Source organism: Prenolepis imparis, unplaced genomic scaffold (assembly GCF_030444845.1).
Source record: "Prenolepis imparis isolate NDT839.2.m4 unplaced genomic scaffold, iyPreImpa1.0 SCAF_5, whole genome shotgun sequence".
Classification (NCBI taxonomy): domain Eukaryota; kingdom Metazoa; phylum Arthropoda; class Insecta; order Hymenoptera; family Formicidae; genus Prenolepis; species Prenolepis imparis.
Window position 1 is genome coordinate 8937274 of NW_028141163.1, and position 21399 is coordinate 8958672.

The 21399-nt window shown below is 32.3% G+C and overlaps 1 protein-coding gene across 15 annotated transcripts in view; it reads left to right on the top strand.

The window, feature by feature from the left end:
• The window catches only part of Slo2 (slowpoke 2), a 216609-nt gene extending 198859 nt beyond the window's left edge, over positions 1–17750 (top strand). For 10 of the 15 annotated variants that reach the window (XM_083039076.1, XM_083039077.1, XM_083039068.1 and 7 more), the window contains 10 exons: positions 369–530; positions 1175–1328; positions 5281–5386; positions 5487–5614; positions 6220–6471; positions 6856–7027; positions 9676–9861; positions 10092–10223; positions 10908–11024; positions 11840–17750. In XM_083039076.1, the coding sequence (XP_082895202.1) occupies positions 369–530; positions 1175–1328; positions 5281–5386; positions 5487–5614; positions 6220–6471; positions 6856–7027; positions 9676–9861; positions 10092–10223; positions 10908–11024; positions 11840–12742 (2312 nt within the window). In that variant the 3' untranslated portion in view covers positions 12743–17750. The remainder of the gene's footprint in view (positions 1–368; positions 531–1174; positions 1329–5280; positions 5387–5486; positions 5615–6219; positions 6472–6855; positions 7028–9675; positions 9862–10091; positions 10224–10907; positions 11025–11839) is intronic. The other 5 variants (XM_083039063.1, XM_083039065.1, XM_083039066.1 and 2 more) reach the window with 5 other exon arrangements.
• Positions 17751–21399: the final 3649 nt, after the last annotated feature.

Here is a 21399-nt window from a genome sequence, read left to right on the forward strand (position 1 = left end):
AATTTAAACATATTATATTAATTTATATTGAAAGCGAAATGCTGTTTTTTCATATTATTCACAATTTTATAAATTGCACTGTTCTTAATGTTCGAAAAACTACTATTTCTAGTAATATTGAGAAGAGAAATTATTATTTATTTGTAGATTAAAAGAGAAAATAATCAAAACAGCATTTCTTTTTCTATCAATGTAAAATTGTTTTCTTTCCTTTTTGCTTCCCACCCCAATGGCATTACATTTTTCTCGTTTATATTTATGAGTTATAGAGATGTTTTTTTAGAATGAACTTTGTAGCATTATTGAATATTTGAAGTTGAATCTCAATATTTAAAATTACTAATCGCGATCAACTTTACATGTTGCAGCGACTTATCTCGATCCTGGAGGCTTCGGAGATTCGAGGCAATGTTTGAAAGAAGGAGGATCAACACCACAAACGCCAATCACGGGTAATCACCTTGATGTGCCACGATCTCTCGAGCCGAATCCTAATCTACTGAGTCCAGAAATTCTAACTCAAAGGAGAGGTCAGTTGTTATTTATCGTCCAAAATGCAATTAAATTATTTTTAGTTAAATATTAATCCCATTCTTTAAGCTAGAAATAAACAAATAAAAATTGCGAAATATAGTTTTATTAATTAATTTCTCTCTGATATCGTTTGTGGTTCATTATTTCTTGAAAATTTATTTTAATTTTTTATGAGACATTACTTTCTTTAAAAGTTTTTGAAATAGATTCAAATTGACAACGCGCAAGCGAAAATAAAACTTGCTTAAAGGTTACGTGGAATTTAAAAGATACTATCTGCTATGACATAATTTCGTTGGAAGTACTATTCTTGTGCATTTGACACACTTTTGCCCGTGTATGTGTATAGTAGTCGGAAGCACTTCTAGTAACTAGTTTTTCCGATCTTGAAAGTTGTTTCTACAAATGGATAAGAATACTATTTATGATGAAAATACTGACAAAATAAAAATATTTATCTATTATATTTATTAAATTATTGATAAATTGCTTCTTTATTTATCAAGTTGATGATTATCGAAACTACTTACTTATACCGAAACATTTCGTAAGAATTGAATCATCTAATTTTATAATAAAGAATTATAATAAAGAATGAGAAGATAGAAAAACGAAACATGCTCATTTTGTTTGCAATTAGGAAGCAGAAGACCGAGTATTCTACCAGTACCAGACATGTTGACTAGCTCGACGCTGCATCTGCCTGACCAGGAATCCTTGGATCACGATGGTGACGAGTCGGAAGATGAAATGGATGACGATGTTCCCTGGAGATCGCCAAGCGAAAAAATCGCGTAAGTATGTTTTCTTCTTCCTCGTGATATATATTACATTCAAGGATATCACGACAGGTCCTTGACTATTGCAGCACGAAAAATAGCTCATTAAGATTAGAGAAGTCAATCGATATATTTACTTTTAAAGAGAAGTAGAGAAAAAATTATTAGCGAAAATTTGTTCACTTTTTTCTCTTCTTCCGATTTATTTAATATTTGTTATGAACAATTTTTCTAGCACATAATCGCAAGATTCTCCGAGAATAAATAATTTCGCACTCTGTCTCGTGCACCTGCATGACGCGATCTTATGCATCGGATTTGTTTATGTGCACTACACATATATTTTATATCTATGCATATATTGTATGTACTTTATATATTTCTTATATTTGCACAATAACTGCAATGTCTAGAAACAACTTGTAAAAGAAAGATTTTAAAATTTCAAAAGTGATTTACAATTAGTAAAAAGAAAAGAAAGGATACATAATTATTGTAAAATAATGAAGTCTACAATCTCGTATCTTTCTCTTAATTTACATACGTCTTATCATCTGTTAGTAGATCAGTTTTCAATTTATATATAAAAAAAATTTTTTTGTGAAAGAAATCATAAATTAAAAAAAATAATTTAACATTTCTTACTGTCATATATAATAGGTCATTATAAATTAGATTTGGCAGAAAATTTAAAGTGACCTTTTGAGCAACTTATTCTCTCGGTGCAATTTTTATTATGCAATTATTTTAGTTCTTTGTGTGATATCTCTTTGTGAGATATCTTTGTGAGATATCTGATATAATTTTTATGCACTTTTATCACACATATCAATATCCCTCTGATTTTGACACGTGTGCGTACACGTATAAATTAATTTTTAGGCTTTTGAAATTCCATTTACCAGCCTTGAATTTGATCTCCGGATAATATATCCTGTTAACAAAAGAATGATAAAAAAATTTCTGTTAACAAAACAAATGTACGACAGTAGTAAAATACTCTGCGTACTATTTATTATAAAAAATATCTACATTTTCGTTAAACTGCAGCAAATAAGATTTATTAAAATTCAGATTAAGATTTATTAAAAACGACACGGCATATTTTACCTGTCAACTTTTGAAATTTTATTCATTAATGCTAAATTCTATGTCGCGCGTTATCAAGTTATGAAATTTCGCAAAAAAGGTTCTCGCAGAATCAAGTTAAAGACAGAGTCATTCGTGTCTTCCTAAAAGACAGTACGGTCGTACTACTCGGTGCACTTTTAATTTAATGACATCGTTAGCGTTAAGACGTGAACGCGTCAGGAGAGCCACGATCTTATCGTCTATTCTGTGTCAGATTGGAAGAGAGGTCATTTATGCGAGTATCTCGGCGAGTTAAACATGAGTATGCATCATGTGCCTTTGCGCTCTCTTCGCGACATACTTATCTTTATCTCGAATACTCTTGACACCGTCATTGTCTTGTCAGCGGGACAACGTTAGTTTGCGAGAGTGTTGCAACACTTATGTATATCCCTCCAATCTTTACAACGAGCGAAAACGGCTGCAATTAAAAAATAAATTTTAATCTCCATAATTTTAATTCGAAATTTTACAAAGAACAAATTTTTATTGAAATTAAATCGAATGTATATTCTTTTAATTGAAAACATTTTTGGCGCACACATTCGAAAATAAAATACATAACGTTTCATGCATAATTCATCATGTCACCAATGGTCCCTTGTCTATCTGTAAACTTAAGTGTTATCCATATCACATGTTTTAATATCTTAGAATATAAATTCTAAATTACTACTTTTTATTTTTATAATAAATTATTAAAACTTAGTTGAAGGATAAACTATTGTTTTTTCTATTTATTACAAAAAAAATAACATGGTATCATGTTTAAAAACAAAGTTAAACTTTCGCTGAAAGTTTTCTTTTCTGAAATATTTTGTAGATACGAAAAGCAGATATTTTTTAATATTTAATCTTAATTATCTTGACTATTAAACTTTGTATTAAATTTCTTGTTAAAAATTTACTTATAATTAACTGAAAAAAGTAATTTAATTTTTATTTTATAATTTTCAATTTATATATAATTCTTTGAAATAAAAAAACCCTTTTTCTCTCTTAATGTTCAATAATTGCTGTATAGACAAAGCACGCGCCTTCTAGAATATTTTGCATAAATGACGAAAAAAACTTTTCTATTTTTATAATTTTCTTTTATCTATTAATCTTAGTAGATTATAGTGCTACGCTTGTATAGTTAACAACACAAGTACGATTTCTGATATCTCTATAGATGGAGAAATTTTTAGAATTTCTAAAAAGAATTTTCCAAAACGATATAGAGCAACGTAGAATAAAAGATAGATCAGACTATAATTTTTTTTATTATATTGTGTATTATTTTTACATTTTTCTGTTGGCTTATCTCTCTGAGAACAATGAAATAAAGAACCTGATAAATGGAGAACATGATAAATGAGTCGTTGGACATTTGTCGTTGGACACGAATCAATTTTGAGGCACCGCGAGAGAAATGTTCATCCATCTTTAATCATTTAAGTATAATCGTGCAAGTCAATGGTCGATGTGTCCTGTCTCAATGTCTCTCGATGCCTGTTTCACTAACGGCACCGGACGGTGCCGTTGAATCGCTGCTCGATGCTGTCCTGCCTGACACCCTATATGTCCTCATGGATGTTTTCGATGTCTTCCTTCTTGCATCGTCCTTGTGCACTGCCGTCTTGTCGCACGACTTTCGTCCAGCAGTTTCAAAGGGTGAGTTTCTCTCGTTTTACGCTTCTACACATCTCTCTCTCAATTTAATTTGCTTGATTAGTTATTAAAAATCTAGTTTATTTTATCTTGATTTTATTTTACTTATTATAACATAGTACATGTCTTAGCTAAACTAGAGGTTTGCTTATCAAAGTGGTCCCTATGTAAGTATATGTCGAAAACAGGACAGCAATATCGATGTCGTCGATAATCCTCCGATTATAATATTTACGCGATATGCAATTGATATACGTTTATTTTCCAACAGCAAATCAATTTATATTAAATGCAAATTTGTTTTGTCATCGATATTCTAATTGTTCATTAATTATACAAGTAATTCACGCATCGAAATTCAATAATGTCTAATTTACAAAATTTAGAAAATATAAATATATAAACAATAAATTTTAAATACCAAATAATAATAAATAATTTTCATATTTCGTGATTACTTCAAAAATAAATTGATGATTAAAAATACAATATAAAAATTTTATACCGACACTTCCGTGTTTCTTGAACAACGTCAATTATGTCGTAAAATTTTGTAGCGCGATATTAACCGTGAATATAAATTACTGTAGGATATAATTTACGAACACAAAGACAACGGCGGATTATGAGCGCGATAAATGCTTCCGGTCAGGCATAACACTGTCCTGATATCGAACATTGTCCACGGTTTGCCGCTTGAATTGCGTGACGCGATGATACTCACGGGATTACTACATGAGAGTGGTGTAAAGCGACTTGTCCCCCTTTTCATCTTCTTCAAGAGACCCATCTCCGGCTTTCAGGAGGCTCTAAAAATCGGTAAACGGCATTCGAGAGTTAAGCTTCCTGTGAAAGAGCTGTGTATATCTTTGCCACGTATCAACGTATCACGTTCTTGCGAGTTTTAAAAAGAACTGTCGCGTATCTATACATATCGTGGTTAACAAAAAATATGATAAAACTTACGACTCAATCCTAATTTAATCTTCCAAAAAAAAAAAAAAGAGTGACAGCTTTGATCATGCGCTAGCATCTCTACAACTGACGAGACGTCTTCCTCAAGTAATCGCGTTATCACTTGGCCCTTCCTGAACGACGTTTCTTAATAAGAAGCACGACACCAAAATCTAGCATCACACGCAAAAGTGTTGGATGAGATAATCAAGTTTCAACGATGTTGCAGGATTGTCAAGGGATTCCCACCGGTTTCACCCTTCATCGGAGTTTCGCCGACCTTGTGCTATCTTCTCAAGGAGAAGAAGCCACTCTGTTGCCTTCAGCTGGCTCAGGTATATCTTTAGAAAATACAATTAAATCGTATAAAAATTATGAACAAAGATAACGCTGATTCCCTCGATACTCATAATTTTTTTCGTCGTTTTTATTCAGGTATGCCAACATTGCAGCTATAGGAACGCCAAAGAATACAATTGGCAAAATAAGACCATAATATTGGCGGCCGATTACGCCAGTAATGGGATTTATAACTTTATAATACCATTAAGAGCACATTTTAGGTACTTATCGTAATATTAATGATTTAATATGTAATATGTTTTTTATGTTTTTTACCTTAAACTGTTTATAAAATTTTATATGCTAATTTAATGTTTTTTAAATCTTACCATTTACAGTGTTGTTTTGCTATTATTATTTGATAACATAATTTAATTTCAATTATTTTATCACATAAAAAATGCGATTGTCATATAAATAAGATTTTAAAACTTTAGCATGCATTATTTTTTAAATATGAACAAATCCCTTTCAAGTTAACATTTTCCATTATTTAAGAAAATGTCCAATTTCCTATTTTTCCTATTATAAATTTCCAATTTCCTAATTTTCCTATTTTTAAAACATTTCAAGTATTTTCTTAACCGTGTAATAAAATATTAAAACCGCTTAAAACTAAATTTAAAAAGCTTAAAATTTGGCAATGCTCCCGTGAATAGCTATTTATTTACTTATTTTTCTTAAATTTGTCTAACTTTAAAGACACAATAATATATTATTTTGCCCTGAATATTATAAACTATCGCTAGTTAGAAATGATCGTTCGATCGACGTGGATAGAGTGAATAGAGTTAGGGAACAATTAACGAGCAGGAGTATTTCCTAGGTCGAAAACGTCATTGAATCCGATCATCCTTTTGCTGGAGAGGAAACCGGAAATCGCGTTTCTCGACGCGGTGTCCTACTTTCCGTTAGTCTATTGGATGCGTGGCTCCATCGACTGCTTGGACGACCTTCTCCGAGCTGGTATCACCTTGGCGGAGAACGTCGTGGTCGTAAACAAGGAGCTTAACAATTCCGCCGAGGAGGACACCTTAGCTGATTGTAACACAATAGTTGCGGTACAAACTATGTTCAAGTACGTGTCTGCATTTATTACAACATTTATTCAAGTGTTTCCATCACTTCTAGTTTAAATCGTGGCCAAGATATTCATATTGATGTTGAATTACACATGTATACATGCGTTTTAATCTTTAAATGCGCAATTTATTTGATACTAGAATATTTTCACCGTTAAAAGTAATTTAATTAAGTAATTTTTACAATATAAAATTACAAAACTACAAAATTATTGTGAAAAAAACTTTAAATAAAAATTAAAAAGGAATTAAAATACATAGTTAAGGCATAATTTTTATAACGATAAATATATTCACGTAGAGATAGTCGATAAAAAATTATATGCATATATTCAACTTTTTTTACTTTTAACTTCTATTATTTTTTATCTCCTCAACAGATTCTTCCCGAGCATAAAGAGTATAACGGAACTATCCCAGTCGAGTAATATGCGTTTCATGCAATTCCGGGCGCACGACAAGTATGCTTTGCATCTCAGCAAAATGGAAAAGGTACTCCTCAGTGCTACTACCGATGACAACTACTCCGATGAGCCTTCGATGGGCTCCCCGGTAACACGATATCACTCATTCTCCGACCTCTGATTGATGATGGATTGACTGATTGTTGAATTTATTGATCGATTGACTGCCAATCATCTCCAATGTTGTCGTCGCTCTCGTATCTCAAGGTGTATTCGCGACGCGCTTGATACAATTTAAAAATACCACACCAATCGCAAAATTAGTACCTCCGTGTAAATCTATCTATCTGAAACACGTGTTTTATAAACATAAGCCGAATGATTTTCAAGAAATACGCTTTTATCTGGCTCGAGCTCGCGAAACTTTTTCCTCCGTGGTTCGCTATTTTCCCCGCCGACGCGACTTTTATATAAATCTAATTTTGGCGGATGCAGCGTTCGAGGCTGCGGGGAAACTTAAAAGGCTTTCCGAGATTTGCGATCGCCGACCTCGTAAAACCACGCTGTTGGAAGTAAGCGAAAAGAAATTACGAGAGCAAAGTCGCTCCGCGCGCGGAAACCACTTTGCTCTAAGTGCTGTTTTCCGCATGCACCCTCTCGTTGCGCCGCTTGTCAACTTTACCAACGCCTTCGCAGCTTTACTTTATTCTTCGGCCCGCAATACTGACACGGAAAGAAACGAGACAGATATTTTAATAGAACTCGAAAGGATGAGGACAAAAAACCTAGCGTGTAATCAACTTATAACCGGTATTTCGTTACATCATTGTCAGACTCTTCTTTCAGATCTGATATTATGTCATTTTGCAAAATGAATTTTTCTTTCGGTAAATATGATCAATTATAAATCGGTTATAAATAGTCGGTTTACAAAACAAATCTGCTGATTAAAAAGCATTTATTCGTGGGATAAAATTTGACCAAACTGTTAAAAAGACAAAGAATTCCTTTTCTTTTTATAAATAATTGATATCTTACGAGAGCGACAAAAACGTGGAGAATACTGGCAATTTTATAGATAGTTGCTTGATCCTTTTGTTACGGAAAGCATTCACATTTATTTTAACATATCGATATACAATTAAAATGATAATTATGTGATATCACGAGTCATCGAATCTATATTGTCTCGTCGCAATCGTTATGCGCTTTTATATCGTACTGAAAGGATTAAGAATTTAGATATCGATGCATGCATCCCACAATAAATTAATTATCCTTTATATGCGTATAGTTATTAGCTATTAGCTCCCGTTAAGTTTATATCGGTAGTTGTTCTTTCTAATATTTTTTTTAATTTTAAACGGATGTTATAGCACAGTATGACTTATATATATACAATATATATAATATACATTATACATAAAAAATTGATGCCGCTTAATAGATTAGAATCCTGCGACCTGTCATAGATATTCTTTCCGTTTTCCTGCAAGCGTATAGTATTACCTTATTTTTCTACATATTATACATTATTTAAAAAGCATGACTATTATTGACTAATTTTGTCAACCCCTGCACATATTTTAAGCAAATCTTCTATAATTTCTACACAATCTTTAAGCGTTGTTCTATCAAATACGCTCATTAAAAAATTTTAAATAACAATCATATCCTGAATTTGAAATTTCATTGTGAATTTTCTTCTTACGACACAACTGAATAGATGAATAAAATATAGGTTACATATAATGTACATAATACACGTGTAGTTTAGAGTTATATATTTTAAGTTAGAATAAACACTGTTGATGATTATGATTTAGAGGAATACTAATCAATGTGATCCTATAATTAAAAACTGAAACACTCAATATATATAATTATATGCAACTATATCTATTTCAGCTTCATTTCACGGAATGCCGTTTAAATATTTTAGCTGCACAAGTTACAGTGATATTAATATATATATATCTTATTAGCATATAAATGTCACATTTGCGAGCTGAAATTTCCACATCAAAGTTGGGAGTTCTTTTCACCCTCGTCTTGTTATGCCACGTCATTACTTATTATCGCGATAACATCTTCGTATTTCCTTCGTATTTTTCATGCTACATTGCACGATGCGTTGCGACATGGATGGATGTGGATCTATGAAGATTTGCATATTTTAACTATTCGACATTGGATAGTGAATTCGATATTGAGATCTAGTAAAATAGATCCATTTAAATAGATTTTATTTCAAAAATTTCTCTATGAATCACTATTAATTGAAATAATTAGAGAAGAAAATTGGAAAGCTAATTTTTTTATCATTAAATCAAATACACATATTTTATATGTAATCGTAATATATTAAGTGTGTTACAGGTAAATTATTTATTTAATAAACCATGACATTATTATATTATAGATTATATATTAAATATGATTAATATTGATTAAAAATAAAGATTTTAAAATTGCTTATTTTAAATAATAGTATATGTTTAACATAATTAGTATGATCAATATAATAAAAAAAAAAAACGAATACTTGCGTGTATTTGTTAGATATATATTTAGATAAATTGATGACTGTTGTTTCATGTCAGATTTAAATATTGACATATTCAGGACATATATAAATGAAATAAAAGAAATGTTCGTGCATGTTGCCGGAAGATATGTATATAAAAGCTCATAACGGATTCTAGGAACAATTGCACACAACAGATAATTTATAAATAATAACGATATTATTTATAAATAAATAAAATTAGCCATTAATCTCATGTATGTTTGTAGAGAGAAAAAGAAAGAGGATCTCACATATCGTACATGTTTCGATTGCCCTTCGCCGCCGGAAGTGTCTTCAGCGCCTCGATGTTAGATACTTTGCTTTATCAAGCATTCGTCAAGGACTACGTAATAACATTCGTGAGATTATTATTAGGAGTGGACCAAGCGCCAGGATCTGGGTTTCTCACGTCGGTGAGTAATTGTTTAAAATATATATACATATATATATTATTAATTAATACAAAATTTAGAAATATGACACAATATAAATAAAAAGGATGCAATTTTTGCAACAACAATCTGCCAATTAGAGGGTTTAAATTTGCTCAGACAATTTTTGTATAGAAGCTGTTATAAAAAAAAATTATTTAGCTTTATATTTGTTACTGATATTATTTTAATCATGATAATGATGATTGTAGATGCGTATAACGAAGGAGGACATGTGGATAAGAACGTACGGCAGATTGTATCAGAAGCTCTGCTCGACCACTTGCGAGATACCAATCGGAATATACAGGACGCAGGACACTACCGTGTCCGATTCGTCGCACGTAAGTGTAATTTCACATTTCTCGTTTATAGAGGGAAGTCTAACCGAAGTAGTTTGTTACTTGTATACTTTTTATAAAGATAGGAAAAAGAATCTTTGAATGGCGGCTGTGAGTAGCGCATGCTTGTGCTCTCGCTCTTTTTCTTGGTTTCGTTTCCTGCCCCATCTCTCTTCTCGTGGCATTTTTCTCGGCCTAATCCTGCCGCGCGTAATTAATTGAGCCGCGGGACCGTTGCATCTTGAACGAACTTGACTCTCATAGCACGTATTATCTTCCCAATTCATTGATCTCTTGCGTCTTTGAACTTGCATTGTGCTAGATTTAGTGTGCTCTTATATACGACGTTGCTTTCGTTGATAACTTTAATCTCCGATCTGATAATGATAAAGTACCGTGGACCTAGCAAATCGGTAGATAGATTCTACGTAGCTTTAATATATAAAATCTATTCCTTTTTCCACGGAAAAGCCTAGATGATTTATTGATGTTATAATTTTGAGAAACATAGAAAAAGTTTCGGCACAAATACAAGTGGGCTACGTTTCTCGCGCGCCCTTAGTGAGAAGCGCTTACTTCTCTGGATGGAAGGAACCAAGCGAGGGCGATCGATCTAATCGTTCACGCGAAATATTGCGCGGCGATGCGCCATCATTAAGTAAGGGTAGAAATTACTTGTCGTTTTAGCAGGGCGATTCAGACGCGGAAAGCGACGCCGGCGTCGGGGTGACGTACAAGATGCGTCATTCGGCGGCAGCATCGTGCCTTGCGAATTGCGCCACCCGCGACAAGGGTGCATCTGCTGTGAGTAAAACGTCGATCGTGGTGGCTGTTCCTCTCTTTTTCTCTCTTTCTCTCTTCCGATCGTTTTATATATATATTGTATATATATGTTCACCACGTAATTTTCCGCCTGTTTCACTTTATCGCTCTCTTGCCTATAACTCTGTACCTATATCTTCCTTCTTCTTTCTCTGGTCACGCTCACACATCTGTCTAATGGACGTCCAGACCCGTCTGCCGCAGCACAGCAGCGCATGTGAAACGCAATCGTTGCATCCCCGATTAATTATATTTGTATTAGGAATCGAAGATGTTCTGATTTATTGCTTAGATTTAAGGCTAATAGATTGTGACATTCAGCTGATATCGAGAAGATGCCTGTTTCAATGATACAATTTAAAGATAACGTTGTTTGTAAAATATTATCTTGAAAGCCGCATCAAACCACTTGTTGCATCTGGCACATAGCATAACGTGGTATATAGATATATTTATTAATTAATATTTATTGCATTAGATAACTCACGTAAATATATTAACTCATCCTTTCTCTCTCGAAAAGCTTATTATATTTCTAAATTTATAATGAACAGTACAACACTTTGTCAAGAAAATGTTAAAATTAAAAAAAATATTCTTTAGTCTATACTGCTAATTATAAATCCAATAATTATAAATTGTATTTATTACACTTTATGCACGATATGTTTATGTATTTAACAATGGCACTATTCAGGCTACCTCGTTGATATTACTGATCGTCACAGCGGACTGCCTGTTTTCAGCGAAAGAGCGCAGGTATACTAATATACTTAATCTCTTTCATATATCGCCAGTATTCGGTGAGTCTCGGCGACGAGGCGCGCGACAACCACGCGCAGCAGATCGAACGGGCGGAAATCGCGAATCTCGTGCGTACGCGGATGGAATCGCTGAACCTGCCGGTCGCCGATTACGACGACGTGTCGGAGAAGCGCAACAGCCTCTCCTACGTCATCATCAACCCGAGTTGCGACCTGAAGCTCGAGGAGGGTGACATCGTCTACCTGGTGCGGCCGAGCCCGTTCTCCGCGCAAAAAACGTTCGAACGGCATAACTCTCGGCGCAAGAGCAACATCAGCTTTTGCTCGGCGCAGCTGGTGTCGCAGATGAGCGCGGCGGTCGCGGCCGCGGGTCTGCAGACAGGTCCGGGTAGCCGTCGTGGATCTAGCATAGGTCTGGCCAGGGCGCCACCCTTCGGTACGACGAAGTCCAACTCGTTGTCTTTACCCGATAGTCCCACCGTGGCCGGAACTCTGCGCGGTCGCTCGAACTCGTTGAGGGTAGTCGACGATATTCTGCTGCGACGCAGCAACTCTCTGAGACAGAGCTTGACGACGACGGCCAGGCGAAAGAGCAGTCTGGAAGATATCGGTCTGGGCGCGCTCTCGCATCCCTCCAATCACAATCCGATCAAGATCGCCTTGAACGGTTCGATCGGCCTGGAGGTAACACCGCCGGAAGAGGGTTCGCAGGCCGGCGGTGCCAGCAATACCGGTATCCTCGACGTGGGTCTACCTTCCATGCCCGAGCTCAACGCGGCCTTGGGACCCAGCCTTGGCGCGGGCCTCGGCGGCTCCCTGGGTGGCCTCTACGATCCACCCTCGCATCAATGCCCGATAGGAGGCTCGCCCTGCCAATCCCCCCAGATGCAAGGTGCCGCGCAGGATCCGCAGCATATACAGGGAACAATAGTATGATATAACCTTATGTGGGGACGCAGGCTCTCCGGCGTGGCGCGAAATAAATGGCTGTAGCGTTCCCACATTCGGCGTTCAAGGCTGGGCGTCGAGAACGACGTCTCTATGGGCGATCGTAGCGCGAATCGATAGAACTTGATTAAGCCGGATGAATGAGACGGTTGGAGAGCAAGATGTTTCGATAAAACCAATCACGTCGGGCGGTTGAGGGGTTCCGAATGTCGAAGGATGTTTCGCAATGTCGAATAGAGTAAATTGGGGCGAGATATTAACTCGGCAAAGTTAATTTGGTTCTAGCTTAGAACTGATTACGAATTGCGATCGACAATATTCTAACTTTGATTAATTGTCAGTATCTCTCTACATATTATAGTTCTTATATGTAATATAAAAAAAATTTATTTAAGAAAATAAAATTGATAAATCGATAAAAAATTCTTGATAAAAACTTGGACGCTTAATTTTTTATCACAGTTTCGGCGCCAAGTTAATATTGCTGAATTATTCTCACTTCAATTTATAATAGTATTGTTTTTTCGGGGCGGCACGATTCATTACAATTCGTGGACCTAAGCGCTGGTATATCGAATCTGTAAAATGTCAAACTTTGATTCCCTATGGAACTATAGTCTCCTGCTTGGAAAGTCGATGGGTGAAGAATCGCGTTGAGTGTCAGTCAGAAACTAACACGCGATCGTTTCGTTGTTAGTTAGAAGGCGATGTAATGCGTTATGATAGCTTTATTTCGGTGTACCCTACTTTTGTGGTACTCGTACCTGTAGCAGGCTGCGTTCTTAAAACGTTTTGCTCTCTAGGTCGCCTCTAGCGTCCTGACGTCCATGCATGCGACTTCATTCATCAGAATGTAGATCGCGCGAGTTAATATTATAAAGGCGAAAGGCACTTAAAAGAAGCGCATCATATATGATGGCTGACCATATATATTCTGAATCACTTGCGACTAATGCAAAGTATCATAAATTAATATTATTTTCTATATCTCTTTTCGGAATATGCTATATTTTCTCGTTAAGTTTATATTCGATTTAATTTGACAAGGATTGTTGTAAATTTTTCCCTTATCGAATAATTAAATTAGAATTAAAAATTCTTTTTACACATACATAAAAATATTTTGATAATATATACTTTGATACTTTGATGATACTAAATATTTTGATCATTATATGACAGAAAATATTTTTTTAGTTAATATTATGAAATTATAAAATTGCTCTTATTTTATTTATTTATTTTTTTTTAAGAAAGATATTTATCTCTCTAAATCACTTTTTTATTTAATTTTATAAGAATGGATTCTTTATAATATGTATTAAAATAAAATAATCACGTTATTTATAAACTGAAATCGCAATTGATTCATAGTAGCCGTTCGTTCATCGTTCATTTCATGCATTTTCGAGGCATGAAAAGAGAACATGATAGGAATATTCTACAACGCACTCCTCGATTCCTATTTACTGTCGCGCTCAGCGGTCGAACGCGAATAATTTTATATTAGAGAAATTTACGAGACACGAGAAAGAGAGTCTATTATACATAATACTTAAAGATACGATGTATGACCATTATAATCATATCACGCGAGAGTGTCACTCGCGCGGAAATCACAGTTATATTCTACATAAATAGGAAGAAAGGATATTTTAGGCAAAATTTAAGTGCTTAGAAGACGCGCGTATATTAACGTGACCTTTAGCGTAACTGATGATATATCGTTCACGATGGAAATATAACGTCGAGTCGCAGGACGATTGTCGACTATACGCTTGTCCATTCTCCGTGACGTCGCCGAGATTTATGGCCGATATTTTAAACCAATATATAGAGACAAGAATGGCATTGCAAAAATTGCGAGATAGATGAGAATTGATCGCGAATGAATCGCACGAAAGGTATTACTATCTTCTTCTTCTCTTCTTCTTAATAATAATAATAATTTCGCATTAATTTCAGCCTCTATTCTGAGCACACAAAACGTTTATGAGAAGAAAAAATCAGTTGTTCTTATTAGCGAGTGGGTATTCTCGCTTGAATAATTTGTTCAATTAGTTAGTTAAACACGAAAGTCGTCATTCAGGACAAGTTGCATCGATTGAATTATGATTATCTAACTGTGAATAGCGCGATTTCTTGTATCTAGATTGTTATATTAAAATTCTAAATTGTTTAAAAAATCTTCGGACAATTTTTCAAGGATATCCGAAAGATTAGCAATGAAATATTATCTATACAAGATATGGCTGCATCACGGTTAGTAATAATAAGGTAGATGCAATCAGTTACAATACGAATTAAATTTTTAACGTATTAGCGTCGCAATTTTAACGTGACGTTCGCAGCCAAATGCAATCGTTCGTTGACCAATTTACACATTTCTTCGACCAAACGAGTCGTATGTATATTATCGAGTATCTGTTTCGATATTACTTTCATTAAGTCTAGCTAGATTAGCTCCATTATATGTGACCAAAAGTATATTCCACGAAACAGCTTGCAATTTTTTAAATTAAATTTTATTATTTTATCAACTTTTGATTAATAAAAAAATGTCTTTACGTTCTAATGAAACACTAACAAACGCGAATAATAGTACGTTGATGATGATGATAATAAAGCAAGTTTTGATACATATAATAAAAACTTATATAAAAATAAAAATAATACTATTAAATGCTATTAATTTTCATTTATTATCTAATTTGGATAATTTTATCTATGACATTAATGATGAAATAAAATATTATTGCTAATTATTTAACTTTATATAAGAAGTGTAACAAAATGCATTTACATAATTAGATTACAAAACAAGTTGTTACTGCATTTACATATAATATCTTGTAAAAAAAAGAATCTTGCAAAAAAGAAATCTAATATTTTGTAAAATGATTTATAAACTAATTTAGATTTAATTTAATTATAATAATTGAAGATTAATAAAGAGAATAATTAAAGAAAGCAAAATTCAGATATTTTCAAGAGCAAATATAAAATGCACAACATGAAATAACTGAAAAGTTGCTTCGTGGAATCAATAATTAAATTTTAACGTCAAAATTAATATTATAATTTATTTTTGCGATGTTAAGATTAGGCGTAAAGCGTGTCTTACATGCTTCGACTATTTCTTTAGCTTGTGACTCGTTTTGTTCTCAATCAAGATTATCAGAATTATTGTATTATATGTATCAAGTTGTCACATTTTCGTTAATCTAATATTTGATCGAAGCAAAATGAATTATTTTTAGCATTTGGTCGCCCGTACGTTTAAAATTCAAACTTTAAATCTTTAATCATATCGCGCATTCTCTCTCACTCTATATTACTCTTTTCCCTTCGTTAGCTCTCTATCCTTCTCTCTTCGATTAGCGTTGACGACGATCTGTAGACTTTTATATGTAGATAAGACGCGAGTGAGTTATCTTTCGGAGGAGAATGATAAAGGATTTTCTATATCGTTAATATATAGAACAGATTTCTGCATCCCGAAAACAATAAGCAAGTGCGAGCTCGTTCCAAGCAGTAAACGCCTTAGAGTTCGGCAGTTTTATATAATTTTATCAAAGAACAAATGTGGCAGGACCACCCGATGCAGTCGGACCATGATTTTGATATGCTTTCATCTAAAATATAATACTAGCGAAATGAGAAAGAAGGTTATTCATAATGATTTTGTCACAGAGAAGAGTCTTCAATTTTCAAAATTATAAATGCATTGCTCGAATTTGTCATATTTTCTCCTGGGTTTATTTTTAATTTATTTTTAAGAAAAAGTTTAATTTAATAATATTTCTTCACTCACAGATGATACGATTTGTGATAAATACTAGATTTTCTTTCTTTAAATAGAAAAAATGTTAATAAGAAAATTACACTGTGTGAAATTGCAGAAATGAATTTAATGCTAATTGGATGCATCAAGGCACCTTCGCACGTTGATAGAATGAAAAATAAATCGGAGAATGTATATGTTTACAATTAATCATATAGAATCAGCCCAATATAATGTGACCTGACTCTTCATAGCTCAGATCAATAATCTATAGAGTACCACGTTACAATTTAATGCGGCAATCTTTCGCAAACTTGCTGCTCTCAAGAAAAATTGTTTGAATTACGTGTTGAATGAGAGAGAGAGAGAGAGAGAGAGAGAGAGAGAGATAGATAGAGAGAGAGAGAGAGAGAGAGAGAGAGAGAGAGAGAGAGAGAGAGAGAGAGAGAGAGAGAGAGAGAAATATGATCGATTCCGCAAATCTTTGCATAAAATTGTCTTTTTACAATATGCAAGAATTGAAATGGTATATGCAATTTTTGCATAGTGTAAATAGAGTATGATAATTTATCGCAACGTATGTTTGACTCTTCGAAAAGCAGAAAATCGAATTTGATTATATTCTTCGAAAGAGAGATATATATATATTATATTTATTACATTTATTTAAACTTATATTAAAAAATGTAAAATCTGCAAGCGTAGAAATAAAAACGTGACTCATATAGTTCTCTCTTATTAGTAAAATTAATTAATTTGAAATAATCAGAATTTTTTAAATAATATATTATTTGTCTATTTTGTCATGACCACACTGTGGTTGGCCGATTAGAAGTGATCATATTTGAAACTTGTTTTCCATTTCGAAGAAAAGACGCACGTGTTTTCTCGCGGATGCACAGAATACCACACAAGTTCCTTCGAAAGTTTAAGCAAGAGCTTAACGAATCTCGAATGAGCTCTCTTCGAATGGCGCAAATCTTATAGAAGCGTCTAGCAAGTTCTTACAATAAGATTTAAATATTTAAGCATTTCTCGACCACAAACACAATTGTAAACGGCTGTATGTAATGTAAAATAATAAAAGCAGAAAACAGAGAGAGAAAATGTATCTATATATATAAAAAAAAAAAATATATATATATATATATATATATATGCGATGTAACGCGATGCGTGCGATGTGTGCATGTAAATTTATTATAAATAAATTATTATAAATCTCTAAAATGGAAAACTGCTTAATTAATTGTTGTATTATTATTAAAAATGTTATTTCTTTGATTATTATATTGGGTGTATATTAATCTTTTGTGATTTATAATTCTCATGTGACGCATTACGATCAGATCTGACTTCTTTAACTAATGTTGCTATAAAATAAAGTAATTTGATACAAAAAATAATATAACAGTACAGTAATTACAAGAAACAAATTTTATTTTTAAATTTTAACGAGTTAGAAAAATGCGGATGGTAGTACGTCGATTTCAAGGAAAATTAATTTTTCATAGAAACTGATTAATTATGTACAGGGTACAAATATTTTTTGTGCAATACCAAATAATTAAATAAATTTCAATTTTAAATTTTATTTTAATTCTTTCTGACCCTTTTAAAGAAGTGTAGGTGAGATAAATATCGGAAAATTAATGCTTAATCTGTGCACAACTAATCAATTTCAACGAAAAAATAATTTTTCTCGAAACTGACGTACATTCGCGTCTTGCTCTTTCTAACCCGTTAAATTTAAATTTGTATTTCTCACATTAAGAGTCTTATACAATTCTTAGTTGATATTTTATTTTATTATTAAAATAATGATAAAATAATTGTTAATAACAAAATAATAATATAATAATGGCAGATACTGTGCCTGGGAGGGATACTTGGATCATAAAAGGTTAATATTATAATCATGTACATATCATATATCATCACGAAGAACTGATATATAAAACGTATTTGCAGAAATTTATTTTACGCGCTCTCACAAGAAATTAAAATTTTTGAAAGATAACATATTGATATTTTAATTCTCTTTTATGACTAAATATAAAATTAATAATTTTATATAGTCATAAAGATCATTAATGCTCTGGTATAAAGATTGAAAAAACTTGTTTTTTTTTTTACAGAAAAAATCTCCAGTACCTCATAAAAGATTATCGGTAAATGGGGAGAACAGATCTGTAAAAGCAAAAACCAAAAATAGTCCAAAAGTAAGTTTTCCTATATTTTACTTACTATTTTATTATTATCGTCAAGTTGTATATTGTGAGACTATAAATGTCTTTTTAGATCTACGTGACTATGATAACTCTCCCGACATGTAGTGCATTGTAATGTGCCATCGCCCAATAATTTAATGAAGGGATGAATACGTTTATAGTTAGTCTCTTCGTTAGTTAAATTTATTTTATGTTGTTTTTCCAAATGATCCATTGATTTACTAGTAAATTTATATATTATACATATAGTCTTATTGCATAATAAGCATTTCAATTTTGATGTATTCTCCAATACATAGTAAAATTCTTCATCCATATTTTTTTTCTTTTAAACATATTTCTTTATGATCATTTTTCACGTGCTCTTTGATATAGGTGTAATCTTTTTTTAATTTAAAAATATCAAAACATAATCTACATTTAATATTATTTGTTTTGTCAATTAAACTAAAATATAACCATTTCCAGGTATGTGTCGTTTTCTCCATGTTTTCTGTGAACAATAACAATACAATAAAAATCAGCTGATTTCTGTCATTAAATATTATTCGAGTTTAAAATACCTAAAAACTTACCTTTTTAAAAAATAGGTAAAAAAGGCGCCAAGTACACGCGCGCCAGTGAAAAATTAAAGCTGCAAATTCCATCGTACTAAAAAAAATAATGATATAAAAAAATTGCATCAAATGAATGTAGAAACTTGTACTAATAAAAAATTAAAATTGCAAACCCATATAGAGTCGTATAATTATAGACCTTGCTTCTGAAACACCTGCTGATATAAGCTGAACTTCGATGCGCTTGAAGTTGCAAATTTGTATAGAATCGTACAAAAATTAAAAATTAATACAAATAAAAAAAATTAAAAAATTGTAATTAAAACAAAACTTGGCACTGCTAAATTTTAAAACTAACTTTAGAATATTGTTTAATTTAGCTAATTTTTCGTTAGTACAAGTTTCTACTTTTATTTGGTGCAATTTTTTGATATCATTATTTTCTTTAGTACGATGGAATTTGCAGCTTTAATTTTTCACTGGCGCGCGTGTACTTGGCGCCTTTTTTACCTATTTTTTAAAAAGGTAAGTTTTTAGGTATTTTAAACTCGAATAATATTTAATGACAGAAATCAGCTGATTTTTATTGTATTGCTATTGTTCACAGAAAACATGGAAAAGACCACGCATACCTGGAAATGGCTGCACTTTTGTTTAATTGACCGTAGGAATAACGTTAAATGTAGATTGTGCCCGAATATTTTTATATTAAAGAGAGATTACACACATGTAAAGGAGTACGTGAAAAACGCTCATAAAGAAAAATGCTAGAAAAAAAAGAAACATGGTTACAAAATTTTAACGAAATAGACGAATCAAATAAATTGCAATCTTTATTATGCAAGAAAATAGTTTCCATAATATATAAGTTTAATAATGACTCCGTAAAACATTTAAAAACAAATTATAATATAAATCCAATAAATGAAAAAGAAAATTACAAACTAATACATCCATATTTTAAAATACTGAACGATGGTGCATTACAATGCACTGCCTGTCGAAAAAGTTATCACAGTCCCATAGATGTAAAGGAACACTTACAATTTCACAAAATAGAACTTAAAAACAAAATATAAGTAAAATAGTAAGGAAAACTTACTTCTGGACTATTTTTGGTTTTTGCTTTTACAGATCTGTCCTCCCCATTTACCGATAATCCTTTCTGAGAAGATTTTTTCTGTAAAAAAACACATTTTTTCTATCTTGATACAAGAGCATTAATGATCTTGTATCAAGATAGAAAAAATGTGTTTTTTTTACAGAAAAAATCTTCTCAGAAAGGATTATCGGTAAATGGGCAGGACAGATCTGTAAAAACAAAAACCAAAAATAGTCCAAAAAATAAATTTTTCTTACTATTTTACTTACTATTTTATTATCAAGTTGTATTTTGTGAAATTATAAGTGTTCCTTTAGATCTGTGGGACTGTGATAACTTTTTCGACAGGCAGTGCATTCTAATGCACCATTGTCCAGTATTTTAAAATATATATATATCAGTTTGTAATTTTTTTGTTCATTTATTGAATTTACATTATGATTTGTTTTCAAATGTTCTACAGAGTCATTATTAAACTTATATATTATGGAAACTATTTTCTTGCATAATAAACATTGCAATTTATTTGATTCGTCTATTTCGTTAAAATTTTGTAATCATGTTTCTTTTTTTTCTAGCGATTTTTCTTTATGAGCATTTTTCACGTGCTCTTTTACATGTGTATAATCTCTCTTTAATATAAAAATATTCGGGCACAATCTACATTTAACGTTGTTCGTATGGTCAATTAAACAAAAGTACAGCCATTTCCAGGTATGCGTGGTCTTTTCCATGTTTTCTGTGAATAATAGCAATACAATAAAAATCAGCTGATTTCTGTCATTAAATATTATTCGAGTTTAAAATACCTAAAAACTTACCTTTTCCAAAAATAGGTAAAAAAAAGCGCCAAGTACACGAGCGCCAGTGAAAAATTAAAGCTGCAAATTCCATCTTACTAAAGAAAATAATGATATCAAAAAATTGCACCAAATAAAAGTATAGAAACTTGTACTAATGTGAAAAATTAA